The sequence below is a fragment of the Artemia sp. Qi Xiang Cuo genome, chromosome 3 (assembly GCF_049724085.1).
Source record: "Artemia sp. Qi Xiang Cuo chromosome 3, ASM4972408v1, whole genome shotgun sequence".
In the NCBI taxonomy this organism is placed as follows: Eukaryota; Metazoa; Arthropoda; class Branchiopoda; order Anostraca; family Artemiidae; genus Artemia; species Artemia sp. Qi Xiang Cuo.
In genome coordinates, this window is record NC_142796.1 from 33,975,424 (window position 1) to 33,994,605 (window position 19,182).

At 35.7% G+C, this 19,182-nt stretch overlaps 1 protein-coding gene across 1 annotated transcript; it reads right to left on the bottom strand.

The window, feature by feature from the left end:
- Window positions 1-5,222: 5,222 nt before the first annotated feature.
- LOC148954031 (E3 ubiquitin-protein ligase mib1-like) lies at window positions 5,223-17,975 on the bottom strand. The gene is made up of 5 exons (XM_089086096.1): window positions 17,761-17,975; window positions 15,756-15,993; window positions 10,702-10,867; window positions 7,184-7,368; window positions 5,223-6,070 (listed from the first exon to the last, which is right to left on the bottom strand). The coding sequence occupies exons 1-5, from the start codon at window positions 17,973-17,975 to the stop codon at window positions 6,008-6,010; spliced, it is 867 nt and encodes a 288-aa protein (XP_088942222.1). The 3' UTR covers window positions 5,223-6,007.
- Between the last annotated feature and the right edge of the window lie 1,207 nt (window positions 17,976-19,182).

Sequence of the window (19,182 nt, forward strand, 5' to 3'; positions counted from 1 at the left end):
CTAACCCACCTCCCACGCCCACTATTTCCCCAAACACATTCAATCAAAATTTTGAAATAGCCATTTTGTTCAACGTAGTTGAAATTTCCGGATATTATGTCTTTGAGGATGACAACCCCCCCACAGGCCTCAGGGTTGTAAGTTATGCCCTGGCGGCATATAAGGTTTATATAGAAAGAGTGATCGTATAAACGTTGGAGGGGCTCATTGGACTGGTAATTAGATTTCCTAGTGTCCCTTTTAAGATTCAGAGTGATTGGAGGCTTGATACCTCCCCCCCCCCCCACACACACACACCTCAAATTTTCCCGAAATTCATCTGATAGAAATTTGATATCATCATTTGTTGTCGTAGAAATTTCGAAAAACTGTCGTTCGATTGGAAAATTAAAGGCTAGTGTCCTTTTCATTAGTCATAAGTGATTGGAGGGCAACAAGCCCCCCTCCCCACGCCCGTCAATTCCCAAAGCGCGTCTAATCAAAATTTTGAAATAGCGAGTACTGTGAAAAAGATAATATCAAGCCATTGGTCCGCAGACTAACCGTCAATTGCTCTCATAATTAAATATATATTTTTTTAGGTAGTCTAAAGGCATCGTGTGAGTTAGTGCAACGACTGCAAGGAGAAGTTGTAGGCTCGGTTGTTGCCATAGAGCTGGAAGATCTCAAAGGCAGAGAAAAAATACCAACCGAAGTACATTGTCTATTCAAGTTCTGAGCATAATTTGTAATAAATTATTGACTTTAAGGATCTATATTTTTTACATCGGTCAAGATTGAGCCGCTAATGGTAATGATAGTATGCCGCTCTTCTTTGAAATGCGTATCATAGGCAGCGCAATATCGCTGCCTAAGTAAAGAGCAATGTGGACACAATGTTGTTTTTTTTTTTTTTTTTTTTTTTTTTTTTTTTTTTTTTTTTTTTAGACTAGGGCACTTTGTATCGAAGGAGTTGTCGTAGAAACTTCAAAAAGGGCTTATTCGATTGGAAATTGAAAGGGTTAGTGCCCTTTTTGATAGTCTAAAGGGATTGGAGGGTAACTAACACCCCTCCCAAACCCACCATTTCCCCAAACATGTCCAATCAAAATTTTGAGATAGCTATTTTGTTCAGCGTAGTTTAAAGGTCTGGAAATTATGTCTTTGAGGATGACAACCCCCTCCCTCCTCCACTGCTCTCAGGGTTTTAAGTTATGCCCTGGGGGTGTATAAGGTATATATAGAAATATTATCGTATACACTACGGAGGGCGCTCATTGGAGTGATAATCAGAAGCTCTAGTGCCCTTTTTAAGATTCAGAATGATCGGAGGGTGGATCCCCCCCACACCTCGTATTTTTCCGAAATGCATCTGATAGAAATTTTAGGATGGCCATTAGTTATCTTAGAAAGTTCAAAAAGAGCTCATTCAATTGAAAATTGAAAGGGGTAGTGCCCTTTTTAACAGTCGAAAGTGATTGGAGCGCAATTAACCCCACTCACACGCCAACTATTTCCCCAAACACATTCAATCAAAATTTTGAGATAGCCATTTTGTTCAACGTAATTGAAATTTCCGGAAATTATGTCTTTGAGGACGACAACCCCCCCACAGGCCTCAGGGTTGTAAGTTATGCCCTGGCGGCATATAAGGTTTATATAGAAAGAGTGATCGTATAAACGTTGGAGGGGCTCATTGGACTGGTAATTAGATTTCCTAGTGTCCCTTTTAAGATTCAGAGTGATTGGAGGCTTGATACCTCCCCCCCCCCACACACACACACACCTCAAATTTTCCCGAAATTCATCTGATAGAAATTTGATATCATCATTTGTTGTCGTAGAAATTTCGAAAAACTGTCGTTCGATTGGAAAATTAAAGGCTAGTGTCCTTTTCATTAGTCATAAGTGATTGGAGGGCAACAAGCCCCCCTCCCCACGCCCGTCAATTCCCAAAGTGCGTCTAATCAAAATTTTGAAATAGCCATTTTGTTCAGCGTAGTTAGACAAATTTTATGTTGGGGGTTTTTCAACGGGGGAATTTTCTATGGGCAGGGAAGTTTCCAAGGAGTGAACTTTTCAGGGGAAATTGTACACTGGGGGCATTTGCCAGAATTCTTATACAACATTCTTTATATATTTCTTGTTTTCTCTTTTCCGTCTCAATTTTACACGCGGAGTGGTTAAGAGTAATTGTCCAAGGTAAATTTTCACCCGGATTGAATTGTCTAGAGGATTACTTCGTGGAGGTGGGGCCAGATTTCCTGGCATTATTTAAAAAAAGCGATAAGAAATTAAATAAAAAAAACAAGTTTTTTCATCTGAAAGTATGGAGAAACATAGAAACTTAAAACGAAGAGAAATTATTACGTATATAGAGTGGATTGCCCCCTCAACCACACCTCGCTCTTTACGCTAAAGTTTGAATTGTGTCCCAATTCTTTAATAGTGACTCTTGAAACACAAGGGCCTTTTAATTAGAACAGTAAGACGCTTTTTTAAAAGTACTAAAAAAATTTAACGTAAAGAGCGAGGTGTTGAGGAGGGGACAGCTATTAAACTATCTTATACAATTAAAATATCTTAGAATGACTTTTGAGTCTCTCTTTAAATGTCACCCCGCAGCGACGTAACCCCTCCCCCCCACATCGTATTTTGTTGAAACTTTGAAGTATAAGAGTATTAAGGTGAAACTTTTAGAGAACGTTTAGGAGTAGTTTCAATTAACGAAAAAATTGTATGCGTGCAGGTTTTCAAAAGAGCATTTAAGTAATATCATAGGTAGCACCAATTTATAATTACTGAAAATATCGTTGAAACTTGTAAAGGAGCTACTTCGGTTCAAAATTAAAAGGTTTAATGCCCTTTTTAAGAGTAAAAAGAGATTGGAAGGCAAGAAGCCTTTTTCTCAAGCCCATTCATTTTCCAAACGCGTCCAGTTAAAATTTTGAGACAACCATTTGGTTAAGCATAGTAGAACGGTCCAGCAACTATGTCTTTAGGGATATTGGGCATGTCAACCTCCCAAAGTTATACAATTGGTCCATTATGCTTTCAAACTAAATTAAAAGGCATTGTATTTATGGTTGTTAATAAGACACCTCAGCAATATATCGAGAACAACTGGGGAATTAAGTTGTAACTTTTGGGGCTACTACTATTACTACTTCTGCTCTTGCAATTTAAATAAATAAACAGAGTGTAAATGTATCCAGGTTGTTACAGAGCATTGATAGAATCGTTTGGAAATGTTATTCAGTTTTATTTTTCAGGTCGACTTCAGGAGTTATAAAATTAAAAAAACAATGTTTGTGTCAGGATTAGAAATTGTAGAAAACGTTTCTCCAGCATATAAACATCAACCCAAGAATGGATTCTTATAGAAAAAAACTGAAAAGATATAAATATTATTTTTTCCATGAAAGAGACTATGTCAATAAAAAACGAACAGAAAAAACTTTTTCCACAAAACAAGTTTTTCAAAGAAAAGTAAAGAGCTCTATTTAGCCAAAACTGAGCAGAAATAAAGGCTGGGTGTGGGGGATGTTGAACTAACCAAAAGACAATATTTGCATCATGATACTACTGCTTCTACTCCTACAACTACTACTACTTCTATTATTATTATTACTGCTACTGCTACTACTACTACTCCTCATAGGCGCCCATAAAGGGGGGAGGGGCGCCAGCCCCCCCCCCCACCCCCTTGCTGAATGACGGTGTCATATATTTGTATTAATTTAAAAAAAAAAATTCCACAGAATAATTTTTCAAAGAAAAGTAAAGAACTCTATTAAAAATGGGCAGAAATAAAGTCAAATAATATTCCAAGCGTAAAACTACCGCAAACCACCATCAATAAATAAATGAAACTCAAAACGTACAGAAATTACAATAAAAAGCCGAGTCAAACTCAAAACGAGCTGAAATTAACATGAGTAGGGCTGATAACCCCCATGCCTTCTTAACACCATAACAAAATTTGCGCTTTACTGAAAACAAAATAGATTTTAGATGTTTTCACTTTTTTACTTTCATAAATAAAAAATTATCAAAACTTAAAGGAATAAATATCAGTATACGTCAATTAGACTGACAATCCACGGTTGCGTGTGGCTAAATAGAGCTCTTTACTTTTTTTTGAAAGACATGTTTTGTGGAAAAAGTGTTTTAAATTAATAACCATATAAATCGGTTGAGTGTCCTTTTAGAAGGAACATAAGATCCCCTTCTTGGAGCTATTGTTCCTAAAGTGCTCCACATTACAACTCTTTGCCACATGAGCCTTAACATTTGAACCACATAAATATTTCCAACGACTCACTTGATCTGATCGTTACGAACCTGTTGATATTCCGAGCAAGCATAAAATAGCAAGGTTAGGTGACGTTTTAGCTTCGATGAATCAATAGACTTAGCCAAAATATAACTTGAACTTTGTGTCCAGTATTTCAGTAACAGATGCATTCTTGTTTTCATTTAAGAAATTTCTACTTTGCTATTATTCTTTCAAGTTCTTTATCTATTTAACTTTAACTTAAAGGCAATGTTTTTTAAGGTTAATTACATCATCTTGTATATAAAGATGCAGTTTTTGACAAAAATGTCATTATGCTTTAATAATATGTTATTTTCAAAAAGTATGTATATATAAGAAACAGCTTTAAAATGTGGCCTTAAACATCTCTCTATGAAGTTTCAGTGCCCCACTAGTGGGAGACTTGCTCAAGATCGGGGACTGAAATGCTTCTGAAGGGGATTCCAATGGTGCACTTTTCGTTTCGACCTGACATCATTTTCGAGGGGTTTTAGGCTATTTTTGGAAATTTCCATAGATTAGTCTACCCAATAAATCTTAACATTTAAATTAATCGAGATAATAGTTGCCATTTGTGAATCAGCTTCATATAGCCATTAGCGATTCTTCCTCACTTTGACAGTTTCTTCCATAACAGAATTTTAAATTTTCAGTTACAGTTGACTAGGGTTCGTTCTTTATAGGTTCGTTATTTACTAGCTTCTCTCTCTTGTTCTCCGCTACTGATAAAATGCTCAGTTAATCATGTAATAATTTAGTTCTTTTGATGGCAAAGCATTTTGTCAAATAACAAACGGTTTCTTCTATTCTGTTCATAGATCTGCCAAGGCCAAAGTTTTATATAATAACACTTTATTTGATTGCATTAATATTTGAAATAAACAAACTAAATTAAAGTAAATATACACTCTAAGGTTACAAAGAATACAATCAATTAAGGATAAATTCAATAAAATAAAACGCCATATTCTCAATAAGAGATTCTTGATTGAATAATTCTACCAAACTGTTCAATTAATAAGCGCTATTAATTTACATACAATGAATGCAATTATTTACGAAGGTGCACTCTTACACGCTATCTTTCTAAATTGCTTCGCGACCTCTGGATGTGGCGATTCATTTAATTCCTATGATGAAGATAACAGAAATGTTACCTACTAAAAAAAAAACAATGTCGTCATTGAATAATTACATGTTTCAGCCGTAATGAATCATGCAATTCAGAGGATCGCAGCCCGAACTGTCAGTAAGATTATTGAGGGGTTATTTGCTGAACTTCCACATAAAATAATAGATTAGAAGGCCTGGGGTCAAAGACATCTCTCTAAACATATCCTCGCGTCGTCTCCCTCCGCTTACTTTGTTCCCTAGGGTCGGTAGCTTGGCCCTGGCAAATAACGGACTCGTGGTCCTCAACCTTTGTAATATTGAAATCCTGATGTCACATTTCCTGTTGTTTTGTAGTATTTATTCATGCTCATGGTTCCAAAATTGTTCTGCGTATATTTTTACGTTTCTACCTTGAATAGTTTAGCTATAAGCAGAAGAAATGCAGAAAGCCAGACATAAGAGCGATTTTATCTTTCTATATGACATTATGTTTTAATAGTATGTTATTTTCGAAAAGTATGTATATATAAACAGCTTTCAAACTTGCCCTTAAACATCTCTCTATGATTTTTCAGTGCCCAATAGTGGGACTGTTACTCAAGATCGTCCACATAAAAATATCATATTCTTCAGTCTGTCCAGACAAACAGGACACATCGTCTGAAAAAAAAACAACAAATTGATAAGCTATCTGATACATACGGACTACTTATACATACTAAGGAAGAAACAGATGCAATTAAGCAATCATTTGGTATTTGTTTATGAAACTTTACCTACTCATTTTATCAGGAAAACTATTTACATTCAAATTTAGTCAAACTGAGGCTCGGAAATGTAAAGAAAAAATCTTTTTGCCATAATGTTTCACTTTGTCTAGGATAGTTCAGGACGATCTCCCCTGATATACGGTAAGATAATCTACACCCTAGCCGCTAGAACCTAGCGTATGTACCAAGCAGGCAGCCAACTAACAAAGATTTTTTTTAGCCTGCAATACATTCCATATGCTGTTGTTTGAACATGTCTAATGCTCCGAAAATAACATTGTTATTTTTTCAACATTGTTCGTACGCATATCTGTTTTGAGGTAGGGGGCAGATTTTCGAAAAAATAAAAATTGGCAAGTAATATGGAAGAAATAAAAAATAGAGAAACAATCTTGAGAATCAGGCGCGGGAGCGGGGGAGGGTCGATCCAGAAATCTCATGTTGTTTTTTCTTGGTTAAATTTTGCCATGCTTATTAAAATTCAGTTATGTTCAAAGCAAACTTTGAACACCCGGAACTACAAATATATCACGAAGCATGCCAAATCTTTTTTTGTAGGGGGTTTCAGATTTTTTTGACGATAAAATAGCAGTTCTCTTTTTTTTTTTTAATTCGTTTGGTTCTCGTTCCGTATCAGGAGCGAATCTCCAGCATTTTTATTGGGGAGGGGAAAGAAGTGTCCATATCTGGATAGTCAAAGGGCATCGGATGCATAATATTTTTTCATCCACATTATTGGGGGAGGGGGGCAATTTCCCCCCTTGCCACCCCCAAATGACGCCCCTGTTCCGTATAGAATCTGTCACACTCCATAATTTACCTCGCGATATCACCAGGAATTCTCCGTTTACATCCACCAGTGCTCCTTGTTGCCATTAGCTTTTCGTCTGCCCCTTATTTCCTGCGTAATATTTGCCCATCTTAACGGTACAGAAGAGACAGCATAAAATTGAATTTAAAAAAATTAAATTCGAATTGAAAACGAATAGGAAGGAGGGCTCACCTGTTCTTTAATATCTTGCAGTTGTTGTTGCAGTTTCACAAATTCCGGATTATTTACATCACGACAGCCATTATTCATCAAAACTTGACGAACATCTCCAGCGGAAGACAATGGCATACTTTGCATAGAATTTGGTGGAATACGGCTCAGATTTGAAAGATTACAACGAGGCTCTGGAGAAGCCACTGAAAAAAAATGGATCAAGAACCTTGCGTGACATAGAAATATGCCCTTTTTTCCTTATTAGACTACTAAGCATTACTTATTTAACTTTTTTTTCTGTACTCAGGCCAATAGGAAGTGACCTTAGCAGTGACTTTTTTCAAACTTATTGCTTCCCAGGCCTTAAGTGAGAAACGACAAAAAACTGAGAAAACTTAGTTCACTGATGAGCTTAAAGTCTGTTTATGTAATTAAAAGAGTAAGACCTCAGTAGTTTAAAGTATGAGGTACCACAGAGAAGGTTGACTGATATCTTGAATTTGTTGACTGATTATTTGAATTTGTTCAGAGGGAACTTACACAACCATCTATATTTTAAAGTATTAGGACGAAATTGGGAATTTTTAATGAAAAAGACCTCATTATGCAGTTGTTGGTTGCAGCGGGCAACAAATAGGAAGAAAAAGAAACGTGTTTGGAAAATCAGCCGTAAATAAGGGTAATACGGCACCAAATAGCTTAAGAAAGTGTAGCTTTCCTTTGAAGTAGTAGTTGTCTTTGGGGAATCAACAATTTCTTAATGTCTGAATTTGCATGGATAAAACGCGTCGCCAGACTTAATTCACTGGTTTTGCTTATTTATTTTCATGGTTCAATGTGACAACACTGATGAAAATGCAGTACTGCTCTAAAAAACTCGTAATTTAAACAATTGATACAAAAATCGTGGATATCCAATATAAATAGACCTAATCTGGGTTCACAAGATAAAAATGTGTTCGCTTTAATGTCCTTGGTACTCTAAGAAGGAGAGACGCAATAGCAATGTAATGGAGCGACTACAGGCTACATTTTACTGATAGTGGGTCTTCCTTAAGGAGAAAAATAAAGGGGCCTAGTATGATATTTTAACCTAGTTTAATAGATGCTCCTGTTGTTCCGATTAGCTATGATCAGGATCAGGCCCTCATTATGACCTTATGGGACCCTAAAATGATTGAATTAGCCTACATGGCGCAGACGTCAACCTAGATCAGACGATTCTTGAGCTTTTTTGTTTTTAAACTTACTGCATTTTAGCGACATTTACATGGCTAGAAGTAATGTTAATAGGAGTTCTTCTTTTAAATAGAGTTTTCAATTACAAGACCACACATTTGGGGCATCATTCATAAATGCGAAAATTGTGATCATTTAACTGATTATTAAATAAATTAATCAGAAGTAAATTAGCAGGTCCTGAATCTAGGTGTGGGCTGTCTTTAAAACAGGACAAGAAGGTCTAGTTCCCAACGATCATTTTTTTGAAGCAAAATAATATATTCTTAATGTAATTTATTCTTATAAATAAAAATAAATAAGATATATAAGATCAAATGACGAATAACTACTACTACAAACAACTAACTGCAGCACCAAGCTGCCTGAAGCCAACACAGCTAAGCACGCTCCTAATGTATCCCAATCTATTTAAAGCCCGCCTCTTTACGCCCTCCAGAGATTTCCCTTAAATCCTCCCTCCTACCCAACTCGGCAACGACCTACTTTCTGTTTGGCCCTAGATGGTTGGCCCAAAAGGACGATCTTTGGCAATCTGTCATCCTTCATTTGCAGATCGAATCTTAGCCATCTCAACCTTTCTCTTAATATAGCCTTAGAAAAAGGGATATAACCACATTTTCACACAGCTTACCGTTTAAAATATGGTGAGTCAGATCGGTACCCAAAATAATCTGCAGGTAGTTCCTCTTGAAAACATCTAATAAATTCTACGTCTTTCGGAACGCCGACATTTCAGAACCGCACTTCCCCACCTTTATCACGGTAGCATCCAATATTATAATCTTGGTTTGAAGACTTATTTTCTTATTCTTCCAAACTTTTTTCAACTGTAAAAAACATCCTGGGCCTTGGCTATTCAAATTTTAGCATTAAACAAATTTAATGCATCCACCATCTTTACTAATAGTACTACCTAGGTAAGCGAACCTATCCACTTGAACTATCTCACCTTCACTTGTTCCCAGTCTAAGCGACTTCTTGACATTAATTCTGCTATTCTTGTACGCCGAGCTCTCTTATAATCTCTAAAAAATCATTTATTTTGCAAACATTTTCATCTAGAACGCTTAAATCATCAGCACAATCTTAGCTAGGAGAGTTTTACTTTCCCATTTGATTTCATACCCTCCCATAGCCTTTGCCGCGTTCCTTAGGAAAAGGTCCGTCAAGATTATCCATATAAATGGGATAGAGCGTAACCCTGCTTAACTCCTGATTCAATACAAAACCAACAACTAACCTCCTTTCCTACCTGAACCCCAGCAATGTTATTCTCGTAAACAGCATTTATCTTGTATACCAAACAAGAATGGGACTTTTGCTAAAGCTTTTATCGGCTGAATCAAACCCTTTCTTGTAACCTATAAAGCTAAGGACCAAAGGAGTCTAAGGAATCAGGCACTTCTCAATTATTAATCTAAAAGTAAAAATTTGGTCGACACATCCTCTGCCCTTTCTAAAACCACACTGTTCTTCTCTTAACACTTCATGTAGTTTCCTTTCATGGCAATTGCAAATAAAAATTTCTTTTAAAGAGATAGTTTTATTTCCAAAATACTTCTCACAAGCAAAAATTACCGAACTTGCATTTTTTGCCTTTTTTATTTTTAATATACCTCAATTTTGACAAGAAAGATACTTTTTGGGGAAGGGGCAGGTAAATTAGTGAGAAAATCATAGTAGCAGTAGCAAGTAATTCAATATCGGGATGTAAATTTGAACCATTCATCTCGCAATTACCTTCTCGAACTTAGATTCAACCCGAGACCGAATCTTCTGTGGTTGTTGATTTTTTGAAACAAAAAAGATATTATGGTAAGTACATACAAATAAGCTTAAAAAGTTGAAGAATTTTTAAAGAAAAACTACACTGATTTATTTTTTTATTTCTGCTCCTTTTCAAGTTTATTTGGATTTTCAGATGTTCTTATATAGTAGATTAATACTATCAATGGAAGCTTCAGTGGCGTCAATTCACGAAAATGGGGTGAGGGGCAAAATTGTTTTTTTAAATACAGGAAGGGGGGATTTGTCGTTTTTTTCAATTTTTCGAAGGAAATACCAAAAAAGGATATTTACAATCAAAACATCTTCCAAAAAAGTATTTTCAAAATAATGAGGGGAGGGGGAGGGCAAAATATCTAGGGAGCACATGAGCCCCCCCCCCCCAAATAGAAGAAACTGGGACGGTTTCATTTCGAATGCATTACCAATTAGATGTTAGTTCACTTTCAGCGGAATATAAAGCTGAAAAAAGTATATGATAAACCGAATTTTATGGAGAGGAGAATTACCTGGCTCAGGTGCGTTTAGTGACGCCAGTAAAGATTTGTCAATTGGCATTCTACATTGAACACATTTTTTCATGATGGAGGAACAGCTTTGGCAAGCACACATATGACCACATGGACGGAAAAGCATAGAAGCCTTCTTGTCGGAGCACACTACACATTCCTCTATCTAAAAGGAAAACAAACAAATTAAGACACATCGGTGATATTTGTCTTGAACAGCGAGGAAAGTCTATTGGCTTGAAAAACAAGGAAAGTAGCTGAAACCACGATACTCTGCATCGAAAGCATTTTTTTCCGTATTTGGTCCACTCTTAGCGGGGTACTGGAACATCATAGAGACATGTTTATTTGTTCATTTTAAAGGAAATTGCTATACTGTATTGCCTTTTGGAATTAACAAAAACAATTTTTTGCGAAAAACAATTTTTTGCGAAAAACTGCATTTTTGTAAGCAAGATATAGGAAGAATGAGAATTATCCTAAATATGAACTAAACTTCAGCGTAAAAAGAGAAAATTCTAGCGTACATCTTTGTGAATATATAACCCTTGAAAATACAGAAGAAACTGACATAATTTATGTTGCTCAGTTTTTGGTCAGCTATACTTTTCTATCCTACTGTTTATGTTGCATATAGGCTGTTTATAATACCAGCATTCAGTGTTATGAAGCTATCGCTCCTTACTAGGACTAGCTAAAGAGCAAAATATGCTTTTATTATCTTAACTTCAATTACTATGTGGAATAATTTGTTCTTTACTAGGTTTCAGCTATATCTGATGAAAATTAAATAGGCCCCATTTATAATGAACTATATAGATCCTTCATGTAATACTAGGTTGCTAGCTACCGCTGCAACCCAGATCCAATTAATATAATGTTATAGACGTGCTGTTTTAATGTTAAAAATAACACATTCTATATAACTAATTACTATGTAATAAAGTTCGTTCATAACTATAATTTTCGTAAAAAAATTGATTATATAAAAAAAATTAATAAAAAAGTCAATAGATGTGGCAATTTCCTTTAAAATGAGCCATCAAACAGCTTACTACGATGGTCCAGTGCTCCGCTACCTGAGGAAAAAAAGATGTTGTCTATGCAGAATATCATGGTTTCAGCCACATTTTTTGATTTTCATGCCAATATATTTTCCTTGTTGTTCAAGCCAAGGGACGGTAAGTTTCCTATATAGGGGTTTCGGACAAGGTGGTTCTAATAGTGTACTTTGTACTGTTTTGATCTGACTCTATTTTCAGGACTTATGAGTTGTTATATTTCTTAGTTTTTGACGTGATCGTCTCTTACTAGGTTAATTACCGCTGCAGCCCGGACTATAAACCACAGGAAAAAGCCTAGGCTTTATCTCATTTTGGATTATTAAAAGACGAACCATGGGAGTAAAGCAGGCAATTCCATCAAATATGGTGTCATGCCAATGAGAAGCAACCTTAAGAAAAATTGTGTTCTATTATTTTGTCAAATACTAAGAGTTGGTCGCATCATTATGAATCAAATGTGTAGTTTTTCGTGTAAAATTAGTTTTACTCTAAAAATTATTTCTGCTTACTTATGAAAGCGACTAGATGTAGTAATTTCCTTTTAAATGAGCCATTAAATATCTTTTTATCATGTTCTTATAGCCCACTAGCGCTGGTGAAAAACAAAACGAAAAAAACGGGAGACACATCAGTACTACAAATGCCAAAAAGTGATTTTCTTTGTTTTCAAGGTGGGGGAATCAAGAACAAATTATTACTATTGAAAAAAAATCTATCCTTCTTAGTTCAAAAGTTGATTTTATTTTAAAAGTTATTTTTTGCTAATTACAAAAGGCTTTTAACCGACTTTAGCCAATTTTCTTTAAAATGATCCATTAAACAACTCTAGGATTTTACAGTGCCAAGCTATCTGAGGCGGAAAAGAAAGAAAAAAGACAAAAAAAAGATGCTGTATATGCAGAATATCGTGGTTACAGCCACTTTTCTTGATTTTCAAGCCAATGTATTCCCCTTGTTTTTCAAGCCAAGGGACGGTAAGTTCTCTATATAGGGGCTTCGGACAAGGAGGTTCTAATACTGTACTTCTTGTCTCGATCTGACTCGATTTTTAGGAGTTATGAGTTATTATATTTCTTAGTGTTGGACATGATCATCTCTTACTAGGTTGCTAGCTACCGCTGCAACCCAGATTGTGGAAATTTTAATCCTATGCAAGAATTTACTTTTGTAGAATCTAAGATATATTTACCGGGGTTGAATCCTTTCCTAGTATGGCCTGAGATTTTTTTTGGTTTTGATGAACTGATTATCGTTAAACAACAAGTGACGAACAACAAGTGATAAACAGTAAAGTAAACGAGATAGGAAAAGGGTTTGAGAAGTCAGTCGGTGTTGGTATTATGTCTGTGTTGGTATTTTGTCAGTATTGGTAGCTTAGCTTAGATGTGAGTACAGTACAGATGTGAGTTGTTTTTTTTTTTTATAACTTTAATTCTTATTTCAGTAACAAAGATTGAAGCAAATATTATACTTATATTATGAGTTATAAATCTCTTTCAAACTTCTTTCACAAATAAAATATTAATAACTAAAACTCTAATTCTTTTAATAAATAAAACCTTCGCTCTTTTCTAACCCTTGTGTTGTGTTTACTTTATCTTCAAATCCCAGGAACAGGTTATTTGTAGCACTTCTTTTATTTATTTATTTTTATATATGTATTAACCAGCAGACTTTGACGTCTGCAAACTGCTCTAAACCTAGCTAATTCTCCAGAGTCTGTTTGAACCGGTTACAGCTATGAAGACGAATATAAAAAAAGCTTTAGCCTGAGTGAGAAGCAAAGCTGGCATACGCCTTTTTCAGGATAGTATAAAATGATGTCATTTTCACTTGTTGATACATAGTCTATCATTCATCCATCCTAGGGCAGAACTAAGGTAGATAGTCATAGAACTAAGGGATTATCGTGATTTTTGGGTTGACTCATGAAGAAAAATGTCGGCTGAACTTGTATGCAAAAGGGGGTGAGATTTCAAATGAGCTTATAAAAAGCTTCCAACGATATTCTAGTTCCTCATTAGCGCCAAAGATTTGTTCACCGTCTTCATCAGTGTCCTTAAAAGCATTGTCTAAGACACTATTAACTACCCTAACACAAGTGTTTGAAGCTTCGTCTCTACCTAGTAGCTACAGAAAAACTGCATTCATTAGTATGTTCCTTCAGTAGATTGATTTAAAAATCGCTGTTTATGCAACATATATCTCAAGGACTATTTAAAATAAACTGTTTCGTGATATATCCTGTATTTCAAGAGTCTGGAAAACTAGCGATTTACTTAACATTGATCTTGCATGATTTTTTGAGAATTGAATTTTATAGTAGAACTTGTCGACATCATAGCCGGTAAAAGGCTACAGCGAGCTTTAAAACTTAATCTTTTATTTTTTTGCAGTCAAAAGATACAAGTATTACATTGTATTGCATATGAAGATGCTGTTTTTGTCAAAAATCATATTTTATTTTGAAATTAACTTTTGTTACTTACAAAAGGTACTAAATAGCACTTTTCCTTAAACTGACCCCTCAATCATCTCTATGAGTTTATAATGAAAAACATGAAAAAAAAGCAAAACAAATAAGGACATATCCTTGCTTCCCACGCAAAAAAGGATTTTTTTTCTTACTTAAGATAGGGGGCTGTAATTCTCCCACACGGGGTATTCGACTATGAAGAAACCAATGGCAAATATTCGATGCAACATAGTTTTTAATGGGTTTCAGGCAAATTTTTGAAATTTGCATAAATGTGTCTTCGCAATAAACTTGAGCTATTAAGATTAATCAAAATATTAGTTACCATTCCTGAATCAGCTTCAACTGGCAATTCTTCCTCACTTGAAATTTATTTTTTTTTCAAAACGTTATTTTTAAATTTTCGGTTACTATAAGCTTGGAAACCCTGCTATAGGGTAAAACTGGCTTCATAATAACAGGAGAGCCCTAAAGTCTGCCTGCCGCATATGAGACAGAATTGCAAAAGAACTAAAGTTTAACGGATTTAAAGAAAATATAACAGATGGGTAATTTAGATTACTATTTTGATAATTGTTTTAGATTACTAGTGCATGAACTAATCATTATGAGAACCGTACCAAAATAACAAATGGGGAAACTCCCCCGAGGAGAGATCTTGTTGGCTTTTCTGCATTGAAATACCTTGAGAATAAAAAAAAAATAACAGTATATTTAGTTAAATAGCACCCCAGCATATGCAGCGCCCACAACCCTTGTCACCATAGAAACACCAAGGTGAGCAGATAAACAGCCACCATAAGTGAGACTTGAAAATATATGATCAGAACTTGGGCCAAATATGGTAAGCTCTAGAAAAAACCTTAGGAAACCGGTGATGGTAACACAATATAAAAAGTACATCAGCTCACAAAAGGTTCCGCTGTCCGTAATCTATCATAAACTAATACATCTATTACTGAAACCCACAATGGCACGTTTTCATAGCTTGCATTCCCTTTCATTGTAACCTGAGAAAGAGGATGGCCGCCTCCTTCTTACCGATTGTAGCTTCTGTTAGATCCAACTTTAATTGGTGTAAATATGATAATTTTCATAGTTTATAATGCTACGTAATCCAGCATCCATCGCAGTGGCCAAAATGTGCCACTTCTTGTGCATGATAGTTATTTCACCCATCAATGACTTGGCAATTCTAAGATATTTATGAGATAAAAAATTGAATTGGTCAACATGCTAGCTCGTGCGGTTGAGGTATTAAACTTTTTAAGTTCATTGAAAGAATCCAGACAAAAGCAATAGTTAGCAAAAATGGAATAAGAGGAGAGTGTATGAGAAAACTAGAGGAAAAGAATTATATGGGAGGGATAGAGAGAGCAAGAGAGAGACAGAGATGGAGAGAAACAAAGAGAAACAAAAATAACACCAGCTGATTAGTATTTTTGGTAATTGCAATCATCATTTATTGATATTAGAACACTGTACTTCAAATACTTGAGTCTGATCATTATTACCTTTATCCTTGTTTGAACCTGCTCTTTACATATGATACACTTTTTGATTCGTGAAGAGCAACTAGAGCAGCTAACCGCATGACCAAAGGGATTAAACACTACCTCCCGCTTCAAGTCTGAGCAAACCATGCACTCATCACTGCTATCCTCACCGCTGTTATTGTCATCATCATTCAAACTAGATAATGCCAAATCATTGATATCACTTCCAACATTACTCGCCCCGAGTGCATCTTGCCTGAAAGTACAAGTTTTGAATAAAAACAATAGCTTTTCATTTTTATCAATAACTACAATTATTAATTTGTGAAATACAGACAATTGGCCGAAATTTAAGCGAACTTAAATTTAATTACAGTAAAACTGATGAATTACAATATACTTGTAAGTAAAACTATTATAGGAGGTTCCGCATGAATACTATATATAATTTTTTTCAGCTAAATATCCCTCACCAGTTCCTGTGAGATTTGTCCCTATCAATTTCTGCTAGTTAAAGAGCAAGAGCTTCAAGGTGTGAAAGATCTAGTTCGTATTATTACTAGGAACCGAGAGATATTTAACTACGTAGTCTGTGAATCAACATTGCCAACACTTTGAGATAAACTGTACCAATTTTCCAACGAAAATAGTGCCAAAAAACTTAAATTTGTATCATATGAACAGTAGATTAAAAATTCGCCACTAGCGTCGTTTTGCGATGCTCAGCGGCAATTATGTTTACTGAATTTCGCTGAGAACTGAGAAAGAGTTCCATGCCAAGAGTAGGAAAAATAGACTCAGGGCAGTGGCGCTTCCTAACATGTATCATAGAATAACTTTTCTTATATAGAAAAATCGGAATTCCGGCGATAATTACTTATTCTCTTCTTTCGCGGGTTTTTCAAAGAAAACAGATTGGCTCTTTAGCATATTGGCTCATAAGACACAAACGAAAAAAAATTCTAGCTTGTGCACCCCCCCCCCCCCCAAAAAAAAATACTTGAGATTTTACAATTTGTTCTCCAGTATCTATTATTTACTGTATAATTACCCGTTTTAAAATGTTACGCATCACCCCTTACTGCAAGCCACCCAAGGTTGAAATCTTGCGTACGAGCCTTATGATGATTCTGGAATTTTTTTTATCCATATCAAAACAAGTTTAGAGATTCATTAAGACACATCGTAATCAATCAACTCAGTAAATAACTGAAACAAACTCAATTCACTGTGTCATGGTCGCCAATACAAAATAAAATTCTAAAACTGTTTTTTACTTCTTAAAAAGATTTTATTTTGTATTTTTTTTTTTTACAAAACAAAAAAAGTCCTTGTCCTTTTCTTTTAGGAAAAACAAACTTACTTTACAGAAAAACTAGTCCGAATGAACAATATGTTAAATACTCTTTATATACTAAATGTCAATGTTAATGTCAAAAATGTCAAATGTTTAACTTATAATAAGGTTGCCACCAGTGTCCAAACGATCTAAGTGAATTCGTATAGTCGCAGCCAACTAAATTTTACGCCAACTATAAATTGGCACTGTTTTCACAGGGGAAATTGCAGTATAAAGCCAAACCCGGACCCCCCTCCCCACAGAGAACACTTGCAGACTGTAGCTTTTGAATTTTCGCTAGCCTCTTAGCAGCGTGTATCATTTTTTGTTTTTTTTTCTGTTTTTTCTTTGCAGTTGCTTTTCCTCATTTTTTTATTTTTGTTAGCTCCATTGGTAAATCAGCAGTGGGGACTCACTAAAGATATTGTTGACATAGACAGATCTAGTTGAGTAAACAAAGAAGCAAACTAAAAAACTTACAGTAGAAAGTGATTGCAATTTCCACATTAATCTGGGGGCTATGGGTAGTTTTGCGTCTCTTTAGCAATATTTGTCTATGTCGTGATCACGATATCACGATCGGCAAATATTAAAGCGAGCTTATCAAAGTAACATGTTGATTAATGCTTTCCTATTAAAAATTTGGTAGAAAGAGACAAGGACAAATTATGACTTATTGATTACCGAGAGCAATTGCCTCCTCGTCGCCATGTGCGTCCTTCATTTTCAATGCTCGTAGCGTCTTTCAATATCCTGTCTACCAGCTTCCAAACTTTACAAACAAAACTGCAGCCACTGTATCTGTTTGAAATCTGCTTCACATCTTTGTCTCGGGCCAAGACAGAAAACCCCCTTTCAGATTCCACCGAATAGTGTGGCAGACAACAGCACAACGGCATAATTCAGGGCTGCCACACGTTCAAGTAGTCAAAAATAGGGACTTTTTTGGCAAAAAAGGACCTTTAGGGATCTTCCTGAAACCGAAAAAGGGCACAATAGGGACCTGGTATACCTGTTCACTACCTCATAAATGACATCTACATTATATTCGATATTCACGCCGATCTTTCCAAAATCTGTGACGAACCATCGCCTCGTTCAGTAATGATCGCCTGTAGCGACATCATATTCTGGAGGGACATGGGTAATATCAAGACGATCCGACCGCTTAGCTTTCCATGTGGATCCTCTCAGGTTTTTTTTCAACTCTTAAGGTAAAAAAAATTGGAAAGATACATAAGTGACCACTTATGTTAATGACCAGAAAACCATCACAAGACCGCATCATTTCAAAATCACTTGTTTGTTTTTTTTTTTTTTGTTTTTTTTTCTTTGACTTCGCTTCGTCTAGACTTTTTCAGAAGTGGAGTTGTCAGCAACTGCTTTTTTTCCCTTCCGAAAAAACAAAATCAAGACTGCAAATTACTCCTAAGTTAAAACAGGGCCGTAATTTGCTATGGGACAGGGGGCGACTGCCCCCTCCAGACCCCAGTCCCCCTTCTGAAATTTAGTTTCTTCAGAAATCCTGTCCAAACTAAAATAAATCTGCATACTTTAAGCATCCAGAGAAAGGGGTTAATTTTCTTTAGTATGTCTTTGCCTCTATGGTACTATATGGCTCATTTTTCATTTTTACTGTTTTTTTCACTTAATTTGGGAAAATTAGCTCCAACTTTGCCCCCCCCCCCCACCTACAGAATTTTAATGAAATTATGCCACTGGTTAAAAGTGAATAACAGTTCCCACTCCTAGATTTCCTTTACTTGAGTATTTTTTTTTTAATCTTTTTTTTTAATTTTCGGTTACTAAGGGCCAAGGACCGTTCTTTACTAGGTGGCAGCTACCGCTGCAGAAATCATATTTGGACTAGGTACGGAGTGGTTCGACACCAATGGCTACATCGGTGAATTTATTAGACCATTAAGAGGAAGCTGAGAAAAAATGACGAACCTCCAGTAAAACCAAGATCCGTATTCAGGATTTTTGTTCGGGAGGGGGGGGGGTACAAAAAAGTGTCGCATCGTAAATTTGTTAATATATATATTTCTGTTACGTTTTTACGAGCGTGAAAAAAGTTTCGGGGGGGGGGGTGGTTCAAGCCCCGGA